This window comes from Cyprinus carpio, chromosome A21 (assembly GCF_018340385.1).
Source record: "Cyprinus carpio isolate SPL01 chromosome A21, ASM1834038v1, whole genome shotgun sequence".
NCBI classification, from domain to species: Eukaryota; Metazoa; Chordata; class Actinopteri; order Cypriniformes; family Cyprinidae; genus Cyprinus; species Cyprinus carpio.
In genome coordinates, this window is record NC_056592.1 from 2,339,914 (window position 1) to 2,358,724 (window position 18,811).

An 18,811-nucleotide genomic window follows, 5' to 3' on the forward strand; every position below is an offset into this window, starting at 1 on the left:
TGTACATGCATTACCTCAATCTATAATATACATAAATGATACACTAAACGGCATTTACATGGGAAAGTCGCTTATTTTATTACAGAAATATCCAAATATGTAGTATTATTCTTATTATGCTTAGAAAACCACTTAAACACAAGATATTTTCCCAAGTCGAAAAGATGAACATCAAACGTCAGAAAATAAATGGATATATATATATAATGTTTTGGTTTTTCTTTGTGCAGATGCTCAGATGTAGATTATATAAGAGCAGTATATGGGGATGATGAATTAAATATAATAACAATAAATTAATTAATTTAAAACAGCAAAGCATCCTATAAAACAAGCCAAAGATTGTCAGTTATTGTTTATTTGTAACTTACTATATATAGTGATATGTGATGAAGCTGTGCATAATAATCAGCTCATTAAAGGAATAGTTCACCCAAAATGAAAATGTGCTCACCCTCAGGTCATCCAAGATTAGGATGAGTTTGTTTCTTCATCAGATTTGGAGAAATGTAGCATTGCATCAGTTTCTCTGCAGTGAATGGGTGCCGTCAGAATGAGAGTCCAAACAGCTGATAAAAACATCACAATAATCCACAAGTAATCCACACCACTCCAGTCCATCAGTTAACAGCTTGAAAAATGAAAAGCTGCGTGTTTGTAAGAAACAAATGCACTAAGACATATTTTTTTTTTTAACTTGAAACTGTTGCTTCTGGTTTAAATAGTCCATAAATCCATAATCCATAATAACGCTTCCTCCGGTGAAAAAGTCCATCTCCTGTTGTCTCTCATATAAAAATCCACCCACATATTTGTTTAGAGCTCTTTTGAACAGTTTTCACTTGTAAACAGTGCTTGATCTGTGCGGATTTCTCTCCCGTTTCAGACTTTTTCAATATAAAAAGCAATATTATTGATAGAGGACTTATTTTTTAGCTGGAAGCAACGTTCTGAAGTTAAAAACATCTTAATGATGGATTTGTTTCTTACAAACACGCAGCTTTTGTCTTCTCCAGATGTTAACTGATGGACTGGAGAGGTGTGTGATGTTTTTATCAGCTGTTTACACTCTCATTCTGACGGCACCCATTCACTGCTGAGACACTGATGCAATGCTACAAAATCTCCAAACCTGATGAAGAAACAAACTCATCCTAATCTTGGATGACCTGAGGGTGAGCACATTTTCAGCAAATGTTCATTCCTGGGTGAATTATTTCTTTAAGAATCATTCCTAATGGAGTCAAAGTATGATTAAAGTTCACCGTCAGTCAAGAAATCTTTGGGTTTGACTCATTTTCCCCACGTGACCCATGACCCACAAACAGAAACAAGCAAACAAACAAATGATTATCACAACCAACCGAAGTGTTTTAGCTACATCAGAGCTGTGACTAAAACTCCAAATCGTACCAATCCCAGAATTCAGTGCAGCCGGCGATGAGCGTCCGTGTTTGTTAGCGGAGCAGAAGCTGCAGCCCTTTGACCGGTGAGGACGGAAGCTCAGGGGTTCGATGCACGAGGCATGAGCTGTGTGTAGGCACTTCCACAGACAGACACCTGAAGAGGCCCGCGTCCCGTCAGGGCGAATCCATGCTGAACAGCTCGATGCCCTGAGAGCTCCAGCACAGACCCACTGCAGAGTTAAAGACCAGAGACCAGACGTACGGGATGAAGAAATCCTCCGGCTGCTCCTCCTCCACGTATTTAAACTTCAGCTCCGGAAACTTCTGCAGGACAAACAAACATCCATTCAGTTAATAACTACTGCTGAGACGCTCAAATCAATCAGTGCATCCCTACACAAACAACAAAGCGGCCAGCAGGTTGACCTTTTTTTTATTGTGTTCAGTCAGTTTTTTTTTATTTAACTGAATTGTATTTTAATATTTTTTATTTCACATAAAAATAAAATTTTAAAAAATTATTAGTATCATAATAATATTATTAATCACCTATATATTTCAGTTTTAGTACTTAAACTTTTTTTTTTTTTTACTTTAAATTTAAGTTTTAGTTTTTCCATCTCATTTTTATATTTCATCTTTATTTTAAATTAATTAATTTTATAATTAATTAATAATTAATGAAATGAATAATAATTATAATATATATAAATTAAATATATAAATTAAAATATAATATATTATTAAATTAATTATTTTTCATATATATATATTTTAGTATTTTGATTTTTATTTAATAACAACACATTCAAATCAAGAACATTGTGAGAAAGTGACATGAACAGCAACTAAAATATGCAGTATACTATTATAGTATTTATTAATATTTTGAATTAGCTTTTATTTTTATATTTTCAGTATTAATTCTAATTTAAGTTTAAGTTTTAGTCATTTTGTTATGTGCTTATTAATTAATAAAAATGTAATAGAATTTTATTTGCATATTTTCAGTTTTCATTTTAATTTAATTTGCTTTAGTTTTAATATTTCTATTTATTTTATTTTTAGTAATTTTAGTAGTTCAACTTAAGCTTCTTTTATTTTAGTTTAAGTTTTTTGGTTAAACTGTTCATCTATTCATATATTTAATACTTAGTTTGCTTTTTTATCTCGTATTTGCATTTAATTTTATTTAATCTTGAATGAACAAAAATAACTTTTTAAAAGTTTAGTTAACAATAATCAACACTGACTAACATCAAGAGTGACAAGAACAGCAGCAATAATGCACAGTGCAAGTTTTTCTTGTTGTCCGACAAAAATCTCTCAACATCTTGTATTTGCATCGTTTTTAATCAAAATGAAGCTTCAAGATGCTGAATTATTTCACCCTGAAGATCATAACATGAGACGGATGAGATGTTCAGAAATGATGCCCTGAAGGCACAAAGATCAGCGCTGAGATAAGACAGTTTAAAGTCAACATCCAGCGTCATTCTCTTACGTAAAATGACTCATTCTGATGAAAGATTCTAGATTAAAGATAAATATTTATTCTGCAAAATGCAGCGCTCACCATCAGGTCCATTTTCACTTCCTGTGGTTTGATGTTGATTGCACATCAGTGAAGAGTTTTGTTATTCTTTTGTATGTAAAAACATTCAAAAAGGACTGAGTGCAAATGAAGAGTGTAAATAAGCATTGATAATGAGCGCTGAGCACAGATACTGTGTGTGTGTGTTATCTGATTTCAGCTGAAGCGCTTGCAGTTTTGACGCAGGTGTAATTCCATCCACCTGTGAGGTGAATACACTTGAGTTTGATTGATTATATGACACACAGGATCACCTCAGATGCTGCTTTTCATGTTTAAATACAACCCTCTTAACCTCTGGTAAAGCGATACGCGGCGCTAGTATCTGAGATGCTAGCGGCCGTCTCCTGTGTGCTAATCATGTGAGGAGGAGACGGAGCCGCAGGGTTTGAGTTCCTGAGCGTCTACATTTACACCGGCCTCGCTACTGGACGCATTTTGCCATTCATTCATTTTCCTTTCATTTATTCTCAGCCTTGATCCAAACAAACAAACTATATTAACAGATTAAAACATTTGATGCAAAGTACAAGTAACAGAAGGAGAAAAAAAAAACAGGATGGGTCAACTGAATCAGTCTGGGTTTTTATGTCCTTTCAACATCAAAATATATAAATAACTAAATAAACAAAAAAATCCCATATTTACTAACAGGTAAGTTAGCAACACTTCTCTAATGATCTCATGTCACTTCAAGTTTGTGGGCAACGTTGCACGTAACCAGGAATGATGCTATTTAACAGGGTTTTTATGCTATTAAACTAACTTGAGGCTTCAACTGAAACATATATCAGATCTTTATATCTCAGATCAGGGTAGCTATCAATTCTCACGACAATTTCAGCAAATTTCCATCAAATTAAAATAAAATATAAAATACTATTGTATTGCCCCAATGAAAATCTAATAGAAAAAAAATGACAAATTTCCAAGTAAATAATAATAAATAAAAAAAAAATTAAATAATAAAAAAATAAACTCTATAAATATTGAAAGTTATAAATGAAATCAATAACTTCATATTTTATATCTATGTACAGTACAGGTCAAAAGTTTGGAAACATTACTATTTTTAATGTTTTTGAAAGAAGTCTCTTCTGCTCATCAAGCCTGCATTTATTTGATCAAAAATACAGAAAAAACAGTAATATTGTGAAATATTATTACAACTTAAAATAATAGTTTTCTATTTGAATATACTTTACTTTACCTTCAGTGTCACATGTAACATCCAGTCTATCACATGATCATTTAGAAATCATTCTAATATTCTGATTTATTATGAGTGTTGGAAACAGTTCTGCTGTCTAATATATTTGATGAATAAAAGGTAAAAAAGAACTGCATTTATTCAAAATAAAAAAAAAATTTCTAATAATATATATTCTAATAATATATTTTCTTTACTATCACTTTTTAACAATTTAACACATCCTTGCTGAATAAAAGTATTGATTTATTTAAAAAAAAAGAAGAAAAAAAAAAATTACTGACCCCAAATTACTGACCAGTAGTGTATATTGTTATTACAAAATATTATATATTTTAAAAACATAGCTTCTTTTTTTTTTTTTTTTTTTTTTTTTTATTCATCAAAGTATCCTAAAAAAAGTATTACATGTTCTGAAAAAATATTAAGCAGCAGAACTGTTTCCAACTTTGATAATGAAATCATCATATTAGAATGATTTCTAAAGGATCATGTGATAATGATCCTAAAAATTCAGCTTTGCATCACAGAAATAAATGATAATTTAAAGTATAATAAATTTAAAAAACAATTATTTTAAATTGTAATAATATATCACAATATTACATTTTTTTCTGTATTTTTGATCAAATAAATGCAGGCTTGATGAGCAGAAGAGACTTCTTTCAAAAACATTAAAAATAGTAATGTTCCCAAACTTTTGACCTGTACTGTATATGTATATGTATTATATATATATAATAAGATCTAATGATTTATAGATTGTATACACAAAATTAAATTATCTATAAATCTACTGTCTCTATACAAAAATTAATCTGTAAAAAGTATAAATAAAAGTCAAAGAGAAAAAAAAACTAATTTACAAAATAAATTCAAAAGGGGAATGTGCTAAATTGTCATGAAACAATAAAACTCCATGAAATATTTAATTAAATTAATAAATAAAATAATGACAATAATATAAAATCAAATCTGTAAAATATATAAAATTCACAAAAAAAAAAAAAAAAAAAAAAAAAAAAAAAGAACTAAAATTTGTAACCCCAGTAAATATCCTTTGATCACAATCTAATCAGATGCCGGTGGATAAAATCAAGTTCCGCTTCATAATTTCACTGTTGAGATTCTGAAGGTTACACCTACAATCCTTCTGCTCTGTTACAACAGCTCTTGGTTTAGTTTTGACTTGCTAACTATAGCCAATGTTTCTGCTGCTCAGTATCAATGACCGCTGACCCGTCCCTAAACAAACACAACGACTGACTCCTGCCCACAGGAAGCTCTCAAACCTATAGGCTGACTTTTAGGAAGAGCACTTTCTGAAACAGGAAGCTGTCTGTCTGTGGCTGCGGGTAACGCCGTTCACTCTTGGCTTTATTCGCAGTACCACAGAAATCCTCCTTCCGCTCTTTTCAGAGGCCACGGAGGAAAACAAGCCCAGAAGACATGAAGGAACTCCTTTCACTGGAGCTTTACAGTTCCCCTGGAGCGATTCTGCAAACAAATACTGTCATTTCCCATCAGTGTAAAAAAAACAGGAGGCTGCTGCAGCTCTCTGGAAGTCCTTCGTTTCCAAAGAACTTTGAGAGTTTGTGGCAGAGAAAGCTTTGTAAAGGTTTACGTTTGTGAAAGAAAAACATATGCAAACTTGACAGCACATGCAAATGTAGCCATTCATACAAACAAAATCGTGTGTCTAGTGAGTTTTTTTGGATTTGCATGAATGAATATGCGCTTTGAGACTCAAATACAGGGCACTGGCATTGCAAATGAATTTGAATAAGATTAAATTGCAAAGTGATGCCACAGAAAGGACGTCATCTGATTTCTGCATCAAAACAAAACACAGAATTTTCTTTGAAATGTGAATTCAGGTGCTATCATCTAATAAAATCAATCTCAAACATTTCCAGTATGATGATATAAATAAATATTTATATTCATTGATTCATTTTTTATTATTAGTATTAGTTTTATAACAATTATGTGCATTTCTCTCCAAATTCTCACTGACTTTTCTTTCAAATTCATTTGTAAATTTGTGATTTATTTTCATTAGATTTTTTTTTATGGCAAAAAAATAATTTAATTTATAAAATAAAAAATATGAAATAAATTGTAATATATTTACTATAAATATAAATATAATATTAAAATTATTTTAAAATAAATAAAAATAAAAATAAAATAATTTTAATTCTATATATAATAATCAATATACTATTTAAAATTATATATAGTGTAATTATAATATTTAAATTATATATAATAGTTATTTATAGTTAAAAAAAAACAACAACAACAAAAAACACTATAAATATAATTACATACTATTATAAATCGTGGATATTTAGTGCCAGCCACAAGTTGTCCGATATTTGGTCTATTTTTGGATATTTTGCTCATCTAGCGATCCCTTTGATCCAAATAATAATTTTAGATGTTTAATTACCTTTATTTGTATCTTTATTGTATCTAACAATAAAAGAAAAGAGGGAATCACTCGCTGCTCTTGACTGAACTGCTTTTGTAGTTTTAATAATCAATTTATTTGTAACGAACAAACTAAAGGGATTTTTACATTTGATTATTTGTTTTTCTTGAATGCTTTTGTTTAGATGTTAAATGAAAAACTATTTGTTTTTTCTTATATTTGTTCTGGTTTTTTTTTTGCATCTGTTCTAATATATAATAACAAAGATAAAATAAAAAATAGCTTTATTGTGTCTTTTAATATAGTAATTATTATTAAGAAAAGATGCAACGTTGCAGGTGTTTTTGCTTTGGAACCTTTAACTTGATTTTTCTCAAAACTGACTTTGCTGATTCTATCGACTTCAAACAGGTCATTTTTCGTCTAATTCCAACAAATCATACAACAGAATGTGAAAAATAAATTAACTCATTGTGACTCATTTTGCCAGCACAGATTATTCTTCATAAGAGCACCACCACAGCCACAACGTGCACACACTTCATTAGATTTCACAAGCAAATTAGGACACTTTAAATCAGTCATGATTCCAATGTCAGATTTACTGCAGGAACAGTATACGTGAAATAAAGGCTTTCCAACACCTTCACGCTCTCTGCTGAATCAAACCCAAACAACACATACAGGTGTATTGTCTAAATGGGTGGTTTTCTGATAAGAATAAGCTATAACATGCATTTCGCATGATCTTTAACACCCTGCAAACCTTCTAAAAACCCTACGTGGAGACAGAAGCCTGGATGTGGTGCACGTCTCGAATATTAAAGTGCTAGTATTCAATCAGACAGTTGCCGGTTTTTGAACAGTAGCTACAGGAATCGAGAGCCAACACAAACGGCTGAAACCCAATCCAGCTCAACCAAACGCTTACAATATCCTTCAGAAAATATGCAGGAGACGACTGGCGACGGGTCGCCCCGGCTAAAACCAACAGCTGCGAGGTGGTGGGTCCATCAACAGCGATCCGACCCAACCCCGATCAACCCGAGCCGACCCAAGCTCAGGTGAGTCGCAGGTAATCGACAGCAGGTCAGCTGCCTATCGGCGTTAATAATGCATCAGCATCCTATCATATTCCCCAGCGCTCTCATTGTGCCAAACAGAGGCTGCATTGAAGCGCTTTCATATCTGACTCCACAGAAAGGGCTCAGAAGTTGGCTGGACACGCTGACTCCGGGTCTGCTGGCTCGGCTACACTGCGGCTCTATTCACGGCCTCTCAAAGTCTGTCTGTTCCTTTCAGACGCCATGCGAGCGCACGGACCCGGCCTGTCACACGTGGGAGGACATGAAGCGACTCGCATGATGAGGGACTCGAGGTCGAGAGGTCAATGGCTTTCAGGACGGCTGATGGCAGAACACAAGGGACGTTCAGTTCATTCTTTATTGTCTTCAGAACTCTACGGGTCAATGTGTCAAAAACACGTCAAGAGCTTGTCTTGGTCATATCTGTCCATAAAATCAAAAGAAAGAATTAAGAAATTATATTCTGCATAATATATATATATATATATATATATATATATATTATATATTTTTCTCGCTCTCTCGCTCTCTCTATCTATATATATATATATATATAAATATATATACGATATATATATATATATATATCCTTTCATATATAATATAGTTCTTTTCTAAAATATATTAATTTATATTTGTGACAGTGTTTTTTAGACATTTAAGCACATTTCTGCCAATTCTCATTACTGAAAAATGTAAAAAAAAATTATCATTATTGTAATGCGAAAGTAATTAGTAAAGTATTTATACATCATGCCAGTACTTTTACGCTGAGATCAATTCATTACAGTAAATTCCATAATTGTTATTGTATCACACAAATTAAAATTTTATGAAAAAAAAAACAAGTTCACACAAATTCCACAATGTGTAAAATGTGCTTAGATATATATAATTTAGAATTTAATAATTATATAAATATATATATGTATATATATATATATATATCTGTATATATACATCAATACCATATATATATATATAGGGGATTGATGTCAGAGTACGTATGAGCCCCACTGAGGGCAGATGTTAACCCAGAGCTATTTAAACTCTCAGATTTTCTCTGAACTGAAGTCTTGCGTCAAACTGTTCTCTTCTCGGTTCTCAAACAAACACACACAGACATAAACACCCCCCCCCCACCCCAGTGTTTCCTGGGAAGAGAAGGGCCAGACAGGGCTCAGGCAGAATTGGCTCATGGTTGGCTGCACTCCAAGGTCGCCAGTCAGCTTGGCCATGGTTTGCAGCAGTCGGAGCCTCAGAGCAGAGACGGTTCACTAACACACACACACACACACACACACTCATGGATCTGTCTGCTCACACACACACTCATGGATCTGTCTGCTCACACACACACACACACACACACACACACACACACACACACACACACACACACACACACGATCTGTCTGCTCTCTCACACACACACACACACACACACACACACACACACACTCATGGATCTGTCTGCTCTCTCTCTCTCTCACAAACACACTCATGGATCTGTCTGCTCACACACACACACACACGGATCTGTCTGCTTTCTCTCTCTCTCTCTCACACACACACACACACACACACACACTCATGGATCTGTCTGCTCACACACACACAAACACTCACACACACACACAAACACACAAACACACACACACACACACACACACACACACACTCATGGATCTGTCTGCTCGTTCACACACACACACACACACACACTCATGGATCTGTCTGCTCACACACAAACACACAGATCTGTCTGCTCACACACTCACACACACACACACACACACACACACTCATGGATCTGTCTGCTCACACACACACACACACTCACTCATGGATCTGTCTGCTCTCACACACACACACAACACACACTCATGGATCTGTCTCACAACACACACACACACACACACTCATGGATCTGTCTGCTCACACACAAACACACTCATCTGTCTGCTCACACACTCACACACACACACACACAAACACTCACACACACACACACACACACACACTCACTCATGGATCTGTCTGCTCACACACACACACACACACACACTCATGGATCTGTCTGCTCACACACACACAAACACACACACACACACACACACACACACACTCATGGATCTGTCTGCTCACACACTCACACACACACACACACACACACACTCATGGATCTGTCTGCTCACACACACACACACACACACACACACACACACACACAGATCTGTCTGCTCACACACACACACACACTCATGGATCTGTCTGCTCTCACACACACACACACGGATCTGTCTGCTCACACACTCACACACACACACACACACACACACACACACACACACACACACACACACACACACACACACACACACACTCATGGATCTGTCTGCTCACACACACACACACACACACACACACACACACACACACACTCATGGACACACAAGCTCACACACACAAACACACACACACACACACACACACACACACACACACACACACACACACACACACACTCTCATGGATGATTTTACGTAGGAATGCAAACACATATATTAAACATGAGATATGATTACTCACTTGTGTCTAATTTAAGACATATACCGATAAGAATTTATGTAAATGTGGATATTACACATTCATAATGGAGTCAAAATGTTGTTCCAGAGGCAAGTTATTAGATTGGATGAAAGAGTGATTTTTTTTTATTATTATTTAAAGTAACATGCAATGTTAAATAATGTAAGAAAAAAAAAGACCAGATTCATATACACAACTGTTCAAAAGTTTTTGTTGTTGTTTTTGTTGTTGTTGAAAGAAATTCAGCAAGGCTGCATTAAACTGATCAAAAGTGACAGTATAGACATTTATAATGCTACAAGAGATTTTGATTTCAAATAAATGCTGTTCTTTTAAACTTTCCATTCATCAAAAAATCCTGAAAATAAAAATGTATCACTGTTTCCACAAAAGATATTCAGCAGCACAACTGTTTTCAACACTGGTAATAATCAGAAATGTTTCTTGAGCAGCAAAACAGCATATTAAAATGATTTCTGAAGATCATGTGACACTGAAGACTGCAGTAATGATGCTGCACATTACAGAAATAATTCCATTTAACAATATATTCACATAGAAAACATTTTAAATTATTAAAATATTTCTAATTTTTACTGTATCAACCCCAAACCTTTGAACAACAGCGTATTATTAGATTTAAACAGGTTCACTTTGATTTTAGGATGACTTACATCAAGATACCCCTAGAAGCACAAACTGAGGACGTCAAAGTGAGTTTGGCTTTTAAATGCATTAAGAAAGCATGCAAAAAAAAAACTAACTGAGAAAGCAGCCTTTCTCATGACGTTAAGTGTCACATCTGAGTATTTCAAAATGCATCCAAAAGTCTTATGAAAGCATGTCTGATTGTGTGTTACGCTGATGTCGCCCTCCCTCACAGGAGCCACCGTGTCTCTGTCTTATCACCATGAAACACACACACACTCACACACACTAGAGCACTGGCCGAAAAATAAATTCCACCGCCTCTATCACTCCGTCCACGTCACACACGGCTGTCGCTGCTCCTATTCAACACTAAAGAGGGAGAGAGAAAGAAAACCGGAGAGACAGAAAGAGGTAGAGCTCTGGGCAGACAGGCAGTCTGGCCCTTCACGCTTCCTGTGTGTGTGTGTGTGTGTGTGTGTGTGAGGGCTGTCTGTACCAGGGCCGAGGGTACGGAACATCCCTCAAGCACAAAGCTGCTCTCTTTGGACTATGATTTTGATAAGTGTTGCCCACTGCATGCTTGTGTGTGTGAGTGTGTGAGTCTAGATGTCTAGACGAGAATTTTTCAATCCAACACAACACACGCACACAAACGGAAAACATACAAATAGAAATGCACACACACACACACACGCCAATAAACCACTAGAGAAAACCTAGCAGAAATTAGAGATGCAAAACTATGGATTCTCAAAATCGACAGTAGACGGACAGTGGGCTTCATGAATAAAGTAGCTCATTATATTTTATAATATATTTTATTGGGCAGCCGGCGCACTACAAATAATGAATGCATTCGAAGAAATTAAATATTATTTCCAAGCATACGTCTCTGTGAGTATATGACACATGGTATGATTTCTGCTAATAATCCCACATATATTCAAATCAGTTGCCAGGTCACTGGAATTTCTCCCGGTGTTTCCAATCCGGGCCATTTGCATGCACAAAATAAGATATACTCTCAAAATATAATAACTTTAATCTCATAATTGCTACGACTTAATTATCGTAATTTTGGCTTTATTCTCAAAATATGACTTTATTGTCATAAAGTTGTTATTATTTTTATTTACGTGGCACTAAAACGCAGTCACAGTAAACCACTTTTTTTTTAAATATATAATTATATATAATTTACAAACACATATTTTCAAATAGGTTATATATATATAACTGTCTGCTTTCCAATGCAGCTTATTCTTCATCCACACTAAGTTAGTTGTATACCATTGTATATGTTGTATATCATCATATCGCTCAGCCCTACTTGTTGTTAACGTCTCAAACAAAGACTCAGTGACAAAAACATCTTGTTCCTCATAATGCTGTTCACACTGAGATGCTCAGCTGATATCCATCAGCCCATCCATGAACGATCTCTATCGGCTCTCGTCCTCATTCATCTGCTCATAAACATGACGGATGCTGTCTGTGAGATCTGAAACACTGAACATGTGATAGAACACGCAATTAAACGGTAGACGAACGACACATACTGGCCACTTTTTCACTGATTTAAGGGGATCAGAGGGGATTGTGGGTAAGGATGGGAAGGTAACGAGACGCGTGGTGGAGATTTATTCCAGTCTTTTAGGCCGTATATCAGAGACAGATCTGTGTGATTTCCTGTTCTTCTGCAGATGTCATTAGCGCGTGTGTTATAAAGCGTAATGAATGGCCCTGGAGGAGTCGTTTGTGATAATGAAGATGATGCCTGACCCGCTCTCAAACATGATTGCTCACGTGTTCAGACACCCGCTACTCCTCCTCACTCCTGCTGCAGGTCAGATTAGGCACAGCTTCATTTCTCTACATGCAGTGTACAACAAATTCACTCACCAAATGTAAGTAGTGAAAACTTAACCAACGGAAATTCAGCTTGGGTTGTAAATAAATACATCGCAATTGTGTGTGTGTGTGTGTGTGTGTGTGTGTGTGTATATATGTATGTATATATATATATATATTATATATATATATATATATAAAATATATATATATATTATATATATATATATATATATATATATATATCATATATATATATAAAATAAAATATAAAATATAAATATATATATATATATATATATATATATGATTTATGTGTGTATGTGTGTATGTATATATATTACCATGTGTGTGTGTCATGTGTCAGAGTAATATACTATTGCTTGAAAAAATTTATAAATTTATATATACACATACTTCATAAAAAACAGTAAAAAAAGATATATATATACACACATTAGTTTTGCAGTATTTCATTGAAAAAGTATATATATATATATATATATAAAACATTATATTATATATTTATATATACACACACATATTTCATAAAAAACATAGTAAGAAATTATATATATGAAAGCAATTATATATATATACACACACACTTATATTATATTATATAATAATTTTTTTTTACTATTTTTCTCTAAAAACAAGTATTTTATTGAAATTGATACTGTATATAAATAAATATGTTAATAAATAATGTGTATTTAATAAAAATAATTTGTACACAGACACACACACATATATAAAATTGTTCATTTAAATAATATTGTTTATATATATACATACACTAGATTTTCTCTAGAATTCTAATTCACTTTTTTTACTCACTAAATGAATCTACTACTTCTGTGAAGTGTTTCCATTTCAATAAAATACTGCAAAACACAAGGCTGTTTAGAAATATTTTATTTAGCTGATTATTTATTTATAAAACCTTTATTAATCATTTTTACCATGGTAACACCTGATGTATGTGTGCACAGATGGCAGTTGTGTGATGCAGTCAGCTGGTGAATTATTAATCCAGTGCGTCTTAAAAGAATTTGTTTTCCTGTCTCTAGGAGGAAGTGAAATGTCACGGTTCCATATTTAGACGCAGCTAGATATTTTGTTTTGAAAATGGAACAAATATGAGAGTGCAGAGGTCAGACGGGTGGAGAGGTGGAAAGCGGACCGATGACGCCAGATAGACGGCGTTTGTCTGCTTGGAGTGTTTCGGTGAAGTGGTGAATGTACGAAACATGCATTATCATAAAAATCTGTGCGCTCACCTTCAGACGCTCTTTAGGGAGGGCCGCCGCACCTTTCTTGATGACCTCTTGAACTCTCTCCACTGACAGGTCACTTCCTGCCTGCTCCAGTCGCTGGGCCAGTCCACGCTGGCTGAAGAATCCAATCACCGCAATAACACCACACACACACACACACACACACACACACTGTCAATGCCACAACGTCAGTGCAATGACAGGAATGCTGTAAAGACTGAAATTATGATGTTTGCACAGTGTGTGAGACATGTAATCCCACAATGTAATGTGTGTGACTTGACCTGAGAGTGATGAATGAATCAGAAGCAACATCAAATTACATGTTTTAACATCTCCTGGACTCATTTGAGCATCAAAAGTTAAGACATTTGTTCACAAAATTGGATTACAAATACAAAATTACAGCATATTTAGTATATATTTAAGAATACACATATATTATTTAGCTCTATATAATTTTTAATAGATTTAATTAATTTATATTTATAAAATACATTTTTATATATAATTTTTGATTAAATATAGTTTTTTAGATAACATTTAATTTTATAAATATTGTTATAAAATATTAATATTGTTATAAAATTTTAAAATGTATTTGCATGTATACTTTTAATAATTTAAACATATAAAATGCATTTTATATACTGTTTTAATATATGAAATATATTATATATAATACAATTATAAATACTATAATATTAATATTATATAGCAATACAAACATTGATATATATAACATATATAAAACATTAATAATATATGTAATATTTTAAAAATCAACTGTGATCTTGTACACTTTGCATTCTTATTATGCAAAAATGACTGTATATATTTCCGACATGCCAAATGTATCCTAGTAATGTCAGTGTAATATACTATATTTCTATATTTAGTATGCAGTATAGAGCATATACTGTGCAGTATACTAGTATTCTATTCATTCATCCTCTCTCGGGTTTTGGATTAATTTTTAAAGTGATCTGGGGATGTATTTTATTCTGTGTTCAGGGTTGCAGTGAGTCGTGTAAGGAAGAATTTCTGCATCTCATCCAACGCTTCTTTTGCTGGTTCCAAAACATAATTTTAAAGCTGGTAACAGAGGCTTGAGCTGTTGATAGCATTCTAATGCAGTTATTAATGAAGTTATTAGTTTTGAATTAGACAGATACAGGGAAAAATGCTTCTAAACGAAAGCGAAAGCTCTGTCTAATATCTAGTGAGTTGCCTACCTAGGCAACATATTTAGGCATCATAAGCACAGTACTGTGGCGGTACGATGATACGCAGATGGTAACAGATGGTAGTACCATGGTAGTTTTTTTTTAGCATTTGTTGTTGTTTATAAAGTTACCTTGTTTTGAACAAATTCAAAGGCAGCATTGCAGGTATACTTTGCAGATGACACAATCCCAGAAAGCAATAAGACTATTTATATTAAGTTATATTTTATTCATAGATTAGAAAAGTATGGATAGAGTTCCATCTAATTAAACAGCAACTATTTTTTTGTGCTCATTAGAACATGGATTTTAGTTTTATTCATAATATATATTTATTTATATAACATGTATTTGAATAAAATCACTTAAAATAAATGTAAATATATAATTGTAATAGATTACAATATTGGTTTTATATCATTTTATTATTATTATTATTTTTTTATTTTTAGTTTTATATTCAAAATATCAATTACAGATTTAAAATTAATTTTTGATATATTTTTAATTGCTTAAAATGTTGATTGCATATATAAAATGTATTTAATATATAATTATATTTATTATTTAAACAGACAGAATATTTTCTAACATTTATTTTTATAAATAATTATATATATTTAATTAAATTTTTATATTTTATAATCTATTCAATTAAAATATTGATTAAGTATGTACATTTTTTGATTAAAAAATAATTTATAATTATGTATATATAATAACATTTATAAGAAATATTCCTTTTCTAATATATATATATATATATATATATATTTTTAAATGCCTAGCAACATGTAAATGTCAAACTTGTATGCTTTACATATGTTTTCTTTATTTCTTTATTATTTTTGTGGTAATTGTGATTATTAATAATAATAATAATAATAAGTAATTCAGTTGCTGTCTATGAAGCGTATTTCAAATCAGTCACTTAAGAGGTTCGGTTTCATTTAGGATGCAGCCTTAGAAGGCAGCTGTCTCTGTAGACACTAGAGAGCTCACTAGGGTTTGGAACAGAACTTGAACACACAGTCGATGTCTCACCGTGTCGAGGTTCTGCATGATATCCTGGAAGGATGGATGCGATCTGAACTGCTCGAAGAGTTCCCGCTTGTAGAGCAGCGCATACAGCAGGTTTGGGTTGTGATGGAGCGAGTTACTCAAACAGGAGTTTATAATCTCCAGCATCATTCTGATCACCTCCTCGATGACGTTCAGATCCTGAGCCTGAGGGAAGAGACAGAAATGCAGTAAGTAAAGATAACACAAAAATATACCAAAACCAACCTAGACCTATTTTTAATAAATGCAAATAAATGCAGCCTTGATAAGCTTTTGAGATTTAGTTCAAAAACATTAATAAATGTTGCCGAACATAAACCACAAATACACCTTTGATTTCCAAACATGCTATCTAGGAAGTGCCATTAGTGCAGAGTACAGCACACTGTGTGTGTGTGTGTGGGTTAAATGGGTTCTTGTTTTCCTGTGCTCTGCTGCAGTCTGGGCCGTAACACTTTTTCTGGGTCACACACACACACACACACACACACACACACACATAAAACAGGAGCAACACTACTACATTATCTCTCTCTTTTGCCTATTCATCTCACTGTAGTTGCAACATATTTAAGCATGATTTATGCCAGAGCTGTATGGATGTATCGTGTGTGTGTGTGTGTGTGTGCGTGTGTGTTGTTATCAGCCTTTACTGAGAGTCTGGTGTCGCTTTAAAACCACCAGCCTTTACATCAGCAGTTTGTTCAATGCAAACCAGAAAATCACACAGACACACAAATACTGGCTTGAACCTGAGGTTAAAAGAGGGCAAACTGTGAGCCTAAAGCATTATAAAAATTATAAAAATAAAGGTATATTATATGCTATAAAAGAGAACAAGAAAAAGAGAAAGAATAAAAAGAAAACAAAAATAAAAAGGAAATAGGATAAAAGAGATATAATACGAAGCCATTAACAGTCACTGCTTCAAAGAGTGCAATTCATTCATGAACCAGTATTATGTATTATAACTCTGGCAGCTGTTATTTATAAGAAGAGAATATCTTTACAACTTATTTTAAATACATAAAGTGCTACTAACAGATTATTTTCTTCAGTGACACAATGCATTTGACATCTAAATGATTCAAAAGCACATTTCTTATAAAAAAAAAAAAAAAAAAGCATAAAGGCTTATATTTATAAATAAAGGCTTTCATGTACTGCAGCATGTCACGTCTCTGACCTTTGACCTTCTCATTTCCTTTTCTCCCACTGTCCTTCTCTATAGAGTATCTGCCTGCAGCCATCGGCCTGCTCTTCATGCAAATCATCCGATCCTTATTCTCAACACTGATGTCAGTTTCTGAGCCACAAATCTCTCTGGACAAAAGCAATTCAATGGAACAGAATGTGCAATACGGTTACCATAGGAACACATGCACGCACACACACACACAAACAAACACACACGCACGCATGCACAAACACAGACACACACACACACAGAGAGAAACACCACATCAAAAGCTCTTTGTGTGGAAGCTAACTGAAGTGATTTCAGGAGATGACAGATCAGGAAAGCTCAAAAAAGAGCCCGGGAATTTACAAAAACACTGAACGTTATGGATTTAGCTTCAATGACTGACAAACAACCGCAGTGTCATTTAAAACACTGCAAAGGCAATTCAACTCCTGGAGGAAATACAAGAAAACTGAGTTTAGATAAAAGAATAAAGATGGAAACAAAAGAGAGAGAGGAACTACAGAAAGAGAGAGAAAGAAAAAACAGGAAAAAAAGTAAAAAGAAAATGAGAAAAAAGAAAAAGGAAAAGAGAAAATTAACATAAAAAAAAGAAAATAAAAGGAAAATAAAAAATAATAAAAAGAAAAAAGAAAGGAAATAAAAAATAAATAAAATGGAAATAAAACAATGATAAAATGAAATAGAATAAAAGGAAAAATATAAAGAACAAGAAATGAAGAAAAAAGAAAAAAGAAAAGAAACAAAACGAGAGAAAAGAAACAAAAAAGACAAGAAATCATTTAATGAAATTAACAAAAATAGAAAAGAAGAAAAAAACAGAAGAAATGAAGAAAAGAAAAGAAAAAAGAGAAAAAGAAAACGAGAGAAAAATAAAAAGAACAATAAGAAAAGAGCAGAAAATGAATAAGAAACTATATGGGTAAATAGAAAAGAATAAGAAAATAAAAAGGTAAGTGCCTGATCTAAGTGATCAGATGGACTCATTCTCCATTAATCAAGTCAGTTTCCTTCAGCAAACACTGAGATCTGAGAAATATCCACCAGTCAGATTTACATTGACAAAGACACCACAAGTTAAAGACAAACACTCCAGAGTCAGAGACATACAGTGCATGTGTAAAACACCTCAGACTGAATCAGTCTCACAGCGGCACCAGGGACAGAATGAGGCCTTTACTGGAAAGACACCGGGCTTCGGCAAAACAGTGGC

General features: G+C 33.4%; 1 protein-coding gene across 1 annotated transcript in view; it reads right to left on the minus strand.

Moving 5' to 3' along the window:
- Positions 1-1,127: 1,127 nt before the first annotated feature.
- LOC109087137 (dymeclin-like) overlaps positions 1,128-18,811 on the minus strand; it is a 71,492-nt gene continuing 53,808 nt past the window's right edge. The window contains 3 exon segments of the mRNA XM_042778545.1: positions 1,128-1,730; positions 14,110-14,202; positions 16,335-16,559. Of these exon segments, the coding sequence (XP_042634479.1) occupies positions 1,581-1,730; positions 14,110-14,202; positions 16,335-16,559 (468 nt within the window). The 3' untranslated portion in view covers positions 1,128-1,580.